General features: G+C 38.9%; 2 protein-coding genes across 2 annotated transcripts; one reads left to right on the top strand and one right to left on the bottom strand.

The window, feature by feature from the left end:
* Positions 1-1301: 1301 nt before the first annotated feature.
* Positions 1302-3690, bottom strand: LOC114352782 (membrane-bound alkaline phosphatase-like). Its single transcript, XM_028304505.1, has 4 exons — positions 3338-3690; positions 2849-3041; positions 2343-2515; positions 1302-2232 (listed from the first exon to the last, which is right to left on the bottom strand). The coding sequence occupies exons 1-4, from the start codon at positions 3683-3685 to the stop codon at positions 1327-1329; spliced, it is 1620 nt and encodes a 539-aa protein (XP_028160306.1). The 5' UTR covers positions 3686-3690; the 3' UTR covers positions 1302-1326.
* Positions 3691-4044: 354 nt separating this feature from the next.
* LOC114352781 (uncharacterized) lies at positions 4045-8094 on the top strand. Its single transcript, XM_028304504.1, has 3 exons — positions 4045-4337; positions 4410-4587; positions 8071-8094. Exons 1-3 carry the CDS (start codon positions 4045-4047, stop codon positions 8092-8094), a joined length of 495 nt encoding a protein of 164 aa, XP_028160305.1.
* Positions 8095-9393: the final 1299 nt, after the last annotated feature.

Genomic DNA, 9393 nt, shown 5'->3' with positions numbered 1-9393 from the left:
AAAGACTCATTGCAAGTCAAAGCCATTCATTTGCAAGTTGTTAAGGATTGTATCTGGGAATATGATAATCTGTGTGCCCAGAAACAAAAGCAATCCAATCTTTGGCATCGAATAATTGACGCTGCGTTTAATCACCATTGTAGATTTGTCTTCGTTGCTCTTTCTTTTGTTAAAGTTTATCAGTCAAATGGGAGGGATCTCTTATTGTTCGTTCTGTTTTCAATTGGCTTTTATTGCGAAAAGATGGATGGATTACACCAGTGAATAGAGAGGTGTATTTAATTGTTATTATAATTTCGACCGATCCAAGGCTAGCTGCGACGTTTTTATGAAGTCCATTACTGGACTTCCAGAGTGTAGTAGAAAGAACATTAATAATCTAGTTGTGATATTTAATAATTGATATGGTGCCAAATATAATTTCATAATTTAATATATCTTATTACGTACGCTATAGAAAGTATTTGTCTTCTCATTGACAAAGATTTTTCCATTTTTACCACAATGATCGGGACCCAACCGTGTTAATCGTATCGTACCTACATAACTTTCACCTTTTCTTTCAGCTGTTCCTCATTACCGAAACCCGTAATCATTTCGTAGAAAATACCACGTAGTGACTTTCGTGGTATTTTTGATGAGGTTTTCTTTTAATTATTTCTTCCATTAATAACGTTGCTTTCATAATCACTTGTGTATTATTTACCTACACATTTATTTTTGTTTCAGTAGCAGACTCAGATATAGTTTAAAACTTTGACAGGGCAAACAAAACCTGAACGGACGCGTTATCATCATTGCCTCAATTTGTAAAAATTACGGACCTACATCACGGAAAATACGAATTTGACGGCCATAAGTCTCTCGCTCGCAAATGGCGGATTTCTTTTCGTTGCCGATTGTCTTATTACGGCAATTTCCTTAAGTGGGAGCCATCTTTGAGCAGTTTTCTTTCTTCCGCTTTCAACAGAAATGGTATCTGCTCCGAATGATAGGAATTTGACAATTAAATGTTGTTATTGTTCGCTGGTTATTCGGGAAAGCGCTGAGTGTTATATCACTTTGTGAACGAAGCTATTAGTGAATCATTCAACCTTTTGTTCTTGTTGTTAGCAGAAATTCTGAAGTAATTTTATATTATAAGAATTTTAAGTAATACTTATGGAATTAATGAAGAAATGGTTTATTTCTTTAGAAACTTAGTCTACATTGAAGATCCGTTATTATTTAATTTGGCCAAAATGCTAGTCTAACAAAGACGAACTTTGAAATGATTTTAGCAAGCTGAGTCGTTTCTGCTTAACTACGAATACCTCCATTTGTCTCTTATAGTCGTATTTGATATACAATTAGTATACCCAATAAAAAGACCGGGGTGTGTGCCACTGGGCCAGCGTTACAAGCGTGTGGGCCAGGGCCGAAGCAGCCGGCGTACGCCATCAAATACGGCAGCTGGCTCTCTTCGAAAACGCCAGAGAACATATCATGGTGCGGGCCCCGAGCGAACACACCCACGTCATCACCACCGTGCCTCTCATAGGGAATTGGAACATCTGCATGCGATCGCCATCCTTTTTTCCTGAAGTTTTCCTCTTCTGTCAAATTACGGCGGACGCCTTTCACTTGCATCCGCGCGCCCGGACCATTCGCGTATGAGAGCGTCATATAGGGCATTCGGTGCCAGTCCTGACTACCAGAAACCCCGAGGATATCACCACCGCGAAATGCGTAGCCACTAAAAGACATCACGTGCGCGTGGTCGGCTGTAACCACGATCAAAGTGTCCTCTTCGAGTAGCAACTCGGTGGCGACCTTTACCGCATCGTGCATGCGTATGGTCTCATCCAGCGCATACTCCACTAGGTTGCCATGGTGGCCAATGTCAATGCGCCCGCTCTCCACAAACAGAAAGAAGCCCTTCTCGTTGCGTCTTAAAGACTTTATTGCTATTTCTGTCATCTCCGCGAGGGTGGGCTCGGTTATATTGTCGGCTTCCAAGTGGAACTGCATATGACTGCTCTCGAATAGACCCAACAGATAGTCCGGCATGGACGTTGACAGGTTCATTAACTGTTCCCTATTCCAAACGTAAGCATAGCTGGCGTTTTGTGACGCTTTGTTTTCCTCCCATTCTTGAATTAGATCGCGATTGTCGTGGCGTAAGCCGGGCGAACCTTCCTCATCGGTTACATTGACAGGTAAGAATTCTCTTCTTCCGCCACCCAATATTACCTATAGAAATTAACACAGTATTGATTTCGTAACACCGTAAATAATTATGTCAAATAAAGACGGTATATTTTAGGGTAGATTTTACCGATCTATAAATTACCTTCACCTACCTTGAACTGATTCCCAGGGCTCATATTGATAAGCTGGTGCGCTATGTCAGGGCAGCGCTCGGGGTCGCCGCCATCTTCAACGACACTCGCATCGTTCTCCCACATTCGGTTGGCCACGTTGGCGTACGCGCCAGCTGGAGACGCGTGTGTAACGCGAGCCGTTGTCACTATACCTGTAGCAGAAACACACATAATGAACAAAACTATTCGCAAGTAGAATAACGTATACATTGATATACATTGGTTGAGACATGTACCCTTAACTATTCGCGCAACATTGACAAACACAGAGCTTCAGCTTGAACTATTTAAACCGTGTATTCTATTGTCAGTCTTGTCCACACATGGTAACTTGATGATTACCTAGAGGAAATTAATCTACTTCCCGTCTTAGCTTCGGAAGAGGCATTGTGGATTAATAGGACTCGCTTCTGGCGGAGAGAGTCCCATATCCCCTGGCTATCCTTTGATCAGCACTGGTACATATAAGAAAGAGACAAACATACCTGCATCTCGCCCATCCTTCAGCGCCCAAGCCGCAATAGATTCAATATGAGTATCAGGGTTGGTAGACGCTTCGCAGTCTCGTCGCATCACGTCGCCGTTCAAGCAGATATTGCCCAAGTTAGTCTTCGCGCCGCAAAGGTACGCTGTCGCTGTGCAAGCCGAATCTGGGATCTGGCCGTCCAGGCAATACGTCTGAAATAAATGTTTAAGGTGTTTCACAAATGTTGATGAAATCATTCCGCAAATGATAACTTGACAAAGCAATTATAGTTCTAATAATCATAGAAATGCACCAATCTAAAATAACTGGACCAGTTTTGATAAGTTTTCGTACATACTCGTAAATTGATTAAATTTCAGAAAAGGATTATGCTTATTTATGACGTAAATATGGAATCAGTCGAGGTCTTATGTTGATGATATAATTATGTCATTTACTAAGAAGAGAAAAAACTAGTATCTACTTGTACTAAATACCAGATATGCACCTTAGTAAAGCCAGTAGTGGGGAATGTTTCGAAAGAAAGCTGCGCCTCTTCGCCGGTCTGGCCGTTACGTTGACCGAGTAGGATGCGTGCGGCCGCTATCGTAGGGACCGACATGCCGTCACCGAGAAACATGACAATGTTGCGCGCCACATTACGGTTGTTGCGGTGCCGCAGTCGTTTCTCAATACCAGCCGCTGCGTCGTCAGCCCAATGCTGGGGATTGTGCTCGACGGCGGACGACCGTATGCTCAGTTGTGGGTGCTCGTACTCGTACGCACCGTCTGATTCGCCGCGGTCGTGAACCGTTGCATATGCTAACGCCATCATCGCCAACAATACACAAGGCATTTTTGTACCGCAGTCACTTCTCGATAATATCATATTTATCTAATCACTTAGTAAATCGATGGTTAGGAAAACTATATGATATGTAATGAAACAGTTTTCTTATCTGATGACCATTATTACTATTTATTTATCATCCCTATATAGTCAAATATACCTACTATTTATAATAAGATATGGGACAATCACAATGTTTCAAATATCGATGCAATAATAATAACTCTTACATTAGCAATAATTAATTTGACGTCAATTTTTAATCGGGTAGCCCGCGTATTCAACCAAAATCACGTAGGTTGAGTGATTTCCCATTAAATTCTCAAAATGACACTAATAGTCAAAATAACACTAACGCTGACGACATGGTGCTACTGTGCCCATCGATCAGTGCTCTCAAGAAACTGATATCCATCTGTGAACGTTATGTGGAGGCACATGGGCTCAGGTACAATGTGGCTAAAAGTGAATTGCTGGTTTTTAGGGCTAAGAATAAGACGTATAACGTGCCGACGTTGAAACTTAATGGCACCCCGTTAAAACAAGTACAGAGCTTCAAGTACCTGGGACATTGGGTCACCGAGTCGCTTAAAGACGACCTTGATATAGAGAGGGAGCGTAGGGCGCTGTGCATTAGGGCTAATATGCTGTCCCGCAGGTTTGCACGTTGCACCAACAATGTTAAAATAACGCTATTTAAAGCTTATTGTCACTCACTTTACACTTGCAGCCTGTGGACGAATTATACCCAAAGAGCTTACGGTGTCCTGCGCACCCAATACAATAATGCATTCAGGGGGCTGAGGGGACTGCCAAGACACTGCAGCGCATCCGGGATGCTAGCCGCGGCGCAAGTAGATAGCCTCTCGGCCATCATTAGAAAGCGCATCGCGTCCCTACTGCAGCGAGTACGGGGCAGCGCCAACAGCCTCCTGATGGCGGTCGCGGCAAGACTGGACGCAGACAGTGCTATTATGCAACACTGGACTCGCGTCCATCTCGTCAAAGACACTAAAATTAATTATAATAATTTTAATAATAATAATAATAATGTCTTTAATAATAATAATTAATAATAATTTATATTATTTAATTAATTAATACTAACATAGTTTTAAGCTACTAACACTATATGGATTATTTATTGTTTGAGTATTTATTGTATTTATTGTTACTAACACTATATGGACCCTGGTTCGAAATAAACATATTTTATTTTATTTTTTTTTTATTTTAATAGTTCAGGAGGTTTTTGTCCAAACAATTGGTAGACTTTCATAATTTTCACAGTTAAAATATTTTTTCATAAAATATCTGCTAATATTAAGGTTTGAAACAATTTCTTTAAACCAATCCGCCTCTGTGGTCTAGTGGTAAGACCACCTGCTTCAGACGCAGAGGTCCCGGGTTCGATTCCCAGTGGGGGCAGATTTTTCTGTTCGGTTTGGTTGGTGGTAGGGCTTGTTCTAAGTCCGCCTGGCTAGCTACCACCATCTTACCTAAGTCTGTCGCCATAACAACAATGTTAACAGCATTGTTGTGTTCCGGCAGTTAGAGGTAAGATAGCCAGTTCCTCCGTGGTTGAGGATTCCGGGTGAAGCTCGCTTCCACCTTCGGCCTGATCGTCACTTACCATCAGGTGAGATACAGGCCAAGAGCTTCCTCGTTGTGGATAAAAAAAAAAAAAAAAACCGACCAAATGTTTGTCATAAAAACAAACGCGGCCAACTTAGATGGGAAAGTGGGGTTAACTGGGCGGAAATAACTGACCGAGTTCGTTGTTCCCTGATTCCCTCAGGAATATGGAACTGCAGTTGCATGCCTTCTTCCGAACGTGTGGTAGTTTCCTGGAGTCAATTATCTAAGTTCTACATGTATTTGACCCTGGTCACGTGGGTAAAATTAATATACTTTAGAACAAACCATGGGCTGGTCGCTGGTGACATTATTATTATATAAACAGAGACCAACGTTAATTGTAATAGTGTGTTTTAATATAAATATATTTTTATTAAATTATAATAACCGCCTCTGTGGTCTAGTGGTAAGACCACCTGCTTCAGACGCAGAGGTCCCTGGTTCGATTTCCAGTGGGGGCAGATTTTTCTGTTCGGTTTCATTGGTGGTAGGGCTTGTTCTAAGTCCGCCTGGCTAGCTACCACCATCTTACCTAAGTCTGTCGCCATAACAACAATGTTAACAGCATTGTTGTGTTCCGGCAGTTCGAGGTAAGATAGCCAGTTCCTCCGTGGTTGAGGATTCCGGGTGAAGCTCGCTTCCACCTTCGACCTGATCATCACTTACCATCAGCTTCCTCGTTGTGGTTAAAAAAAAGAAAAAGAAATTGATGAACTCTTGTGTCAGGTAAGAACTTATGCCCTATCTAATAACTTATTAAAGAAATTTTGAATTTTTTTTTACGTGTTTTTATCAGATTCTCATGGTCATGAGTGGGTGTGAAATTAGGGCTTATAATTTCATTATCAATTTAAAAATAAAAAATCTTGTGCTTTTCATGTCTAAATAAAAACAAGTTTGCGAAATCGTATTTTACTATACCGAATATAAACAATACACAAAACGAATAACTTCAAGAAACTCCCAATAACTTCTCATATAAAAACCAAAACACCAGTAATAGTATTAATGTACTTCCTAGAGGATGGAATTATTCAAAAACATAAAAACTCAGATAGCAGTTGGCAGTTAAACTCATAAAACTATGGCTAGTGGCGACGTCTGTGGTAGATACCTCTACTTTACCAGTGTAATAAAAACTGCTCTCTAACTTTTAGGCTGAGTGCACATCAGGTGTTACGCGTGATTTTATTTTAAGGTAGGCTAGTAGGCAAGTAAAATCTTCAGGACTTGACACCCACGCATCCAAGGACACCTTCAACAAAGCTAAGTTTTATTAAAATCTGCCTAGTAGGTAACAGTTTTTGCGTGAACAATAGTTATGATGACTGGGTAATGAAATCGATAGTATCGATCATGAGATCGATATCGAACTCGATGTAGCACTGTTATTATTTAATTATGAAAGAAAATAAAAAATATGAGTCTAATATTTTCTAATTATCTGTCTGACGGACAAATAATTGAAATTTTGTCATCTAGCCTCAAACTCGTAGTAGGTTCAGTTAGTTATCACGATGTTTGCATTTAAAATACTAAGGCCCGATTCGATCCGAGAATAACCCCTGGTATAACTGGCACACTGACAGTTTCAGTATGGGAAATATGTCAAAACTGACGATTTATTCTAAGATATTTATTTATTTATTTAAAGACTTTATTGCACACACAACAACGTTCTGTACAAAAAGGCGAGCTTAATGCCATTTACTCTTGTTTGGTCGAATCCACACTAAGTAGGTAGATATTATAATATTTGTAACTAATATTATAACGTAACATATTCCAAAAATCTCAAATCTATGTATTGTTGGGTTTATAGATGCCTCCCTTCCACTTTCTGTTTGTATAATGCTTACATTTATTAACTTCCATTAGTCACCTGCCACGTCGCTAGTGTAACCTTGGCCGTATAGCTCAGTTTAAAGCGGTATGAGACATTCATAAAAAATCTTTTTTTCACGTGACGCGCCTTTCCGAGCACCGTGATTTATGTGTGATAATGGAAACTGGTATTCATGTTTCACTCTTTTTTCAAACAATGAATGTGTAGGTGAAAAATACGAGTATTCATATGAAGAGTAAAGAGTCTGTAAGGAATTAACATGTCGTATTGTTAAGACTAGCTCCTGTGAGTTCAAAGGAGTTCCCATGTATCTTTAAGGTATCTGTTTTTATAAACTTTCTTCAACTTTCGATATTTTTCTAAATAAACTCAGGATTTTGTCAAAAAGCTGAACTGAATAAAATTCAAACGAATAAAACTAAGTACCTACTTACTACCTGTCCTAATGGCTGATAGCATGAATATGAATATGTCGGCCGTTTGGTGTAGTGGTTCAGAACGGACTACTATGCCGAGAGGTCCCGGGTTCGATTCCCGGCCGGGCAGAAATTGAAATGATGAATTTTAATTTCTGTGACGGGTCTGGGTGTTTTCTATGTATAATATGTATGTATTTACAAAAAAAAAGTATATGTATAAGTATGTTTATCCCGTCGTCTAGTACCCATAGTACAAGCTTTGCTTAGTTTGGGACTAGAGGCGCAGTGTAAAAATGTCCAAGGATATTTATTATTTATTTATTTAATATCTAGCAATTTGAAGCACATATCGATTGCCGAAACAATTACCGCAATTTATTGTAATCGCTTCACTTATTGCTCTTAACGAGTCTGCTATTACTGAGCAAGGATTGCTAAAAAATAGCCAGTGTAATCGCACCCCTATTTAACACACCTTTTATCCACAGAACAAGCCTCGTGCCAGCATGTAGTTTTTGGGAACGTTGGAAACTTTACAGACAGGCCTTTTAACCAAAACGTAAGCAGATGTGTTTTTTAGGGGTTATGCAGAGAACGCACGAAAATGTGTAATTTTTCTGAACCTAAAAAGTTTAGATTACTAACGTAACTTGAGATTTTAAAGTCCTTAGATAAAGGCCTCAAAATGTAAATTTTCAGAAAAAGCTTTGAGACAACTATCAACTTACTTCGGCGAATCAACGTTACAAACACGATTGCTTACTTTAGAATTCCTATTACTAGGTATCGTTGTTTTCAGATAAACGACCTTTAATTAATAATTAGAAGCTGACTACACGTGCCATCGTTCAATAGATGGATAATACCTACTAATTACTTAAGTAAGTGCCTATCTAAAGGATCATCATCATAAAAGAATTAATAATCGAAATTTTCGAGTAATATACTTTCGCTAAACATTTTCTCTTGAATTCGGGATTAATATTTTCTCTCTTCTTAAAACGCTGAGCAATATAGCTTTAATATTAATACTTAGGTAATCTAATCTAAATAAAGATATCTAATCTAAATAAAGATTGATTAAATGAAAATAATTGAATTAGAAGCGGAATCTCTGGAATAATTTTCCTGAGAAATAAAGGTAAGTATTTTCCGTTTATATTAACATTCCAAGCAATAGTCCAGCCATTTGGAAGTTTTACCTAGAAAATTTTCCGGAAATTTTGAAAATTAGTCCTTGTTTAGATTTCGATGTGCTCTTGACGAATTTCACCACATTATTGTCTTAGTAGGACCTTACTATTAAAAAGACATTCTTGCTTTGGAAAAATAATTGTGTACAGACCTCACAGAAACGAAATTTGAAAAGGTACCTAATTTATGTTTGAGTTGCTCTATGGTAATTATTAAGCAAACTAGGGAAATTTCAGATGTAAAATAATATAATATTTTTATTGCAACTCTAAATTTCGTATGTCAAACACTCAAATATTAGACTCATCAATCTCCAAGACATAGTTCAACTCAACATAAAACATTTTTAGAACAAAAGAAAACCTTCGCCCAAGATCATCGCGATTCATTTTCGTATCAGTAACAAGCGGCCATTTGCAAAAAGTAATACTGAATTCAGGTTAAAACGGGGCCGCTGGTTTCCTTAATACCGGTATAAGTGTAATTTTCCAGGTGCTGCAAAAACACAATGCCATAATCCTGGCCATTCACGAAAACAACGTACCCTCAAGTTGTGGAATATCTTTTATTTCAATTTTTGTCGTTACAATGTACGGTTCAATTAATTTGCTTTCCTC

The sequence above is a fragment of the Ostrinia furnacalis genome, unplaced genomic scaffold (genome assembly GCF_004193835.3).
Source record: "Ostrinia furnacalis isolate ACB-3 unplaced genomic scaffold, ASM419383v2 OfSCF1452, whole genome shotgun sequence".
Lineage (NCBI taxonomy): Eukaryota > Metazoa > Arthropoda > Insecta > Lepidoptera > Crambidae > Ostrinia > Ostrinia furnacalis.
The sequence above is the reverse complement of the archived record's forward strand: the minus strand, read 5'-3'. Positions and strand labels throughout refer to the sequence as shown.

Excerpts from the sequence above, each read along its gene's own strand:
- LOC114352782 (XM_028304505.1), bottom strand. The coding sequence starts at position 3,685 with ATGCCTTGTGTATTGTTGGCGATGATGGCGTTAGCATATGCAACGGTT. Across the intron at positions 2,516-2,848 it reads GAAGGATGGGCGAGATGCAG|GTATAGTGACAACGGCTCGC; the intron begins GTATGTTTGTCT and ends TTTCTGCTACAG. Across the intron at positions 2,233-2,342 it reads GCCCTGGGAATCAGTTCAAG|GTAATATTGGGTGGCGGAAG; the intron begins GTAGGTGAAGGT and ends TAATTTCTATAG.
- LOC114352781 (XM_028304504.1), top strand. The coding sequence starts at position 4,045 with ATGGTGCTACTGTGCCCATCGATCAGTGCTCTCAAGAAACTGATATCC. Across the intron at positions 4,338-4,409 it reads GCTAATATGCTGTCCCGCAG|CCTGTGGACGAATTATACCC; the intron begins GTTTGCACGTTG and ends TTACACTTGCAG. Across the intron at positions 4,588-8,070 it reads TCGCGTCCCTACTGCAGCGA|AACAAGCCTCGTGCCAGCAT; the intron begins GTACGGGGCAGC and ends TTTTATCCACAG.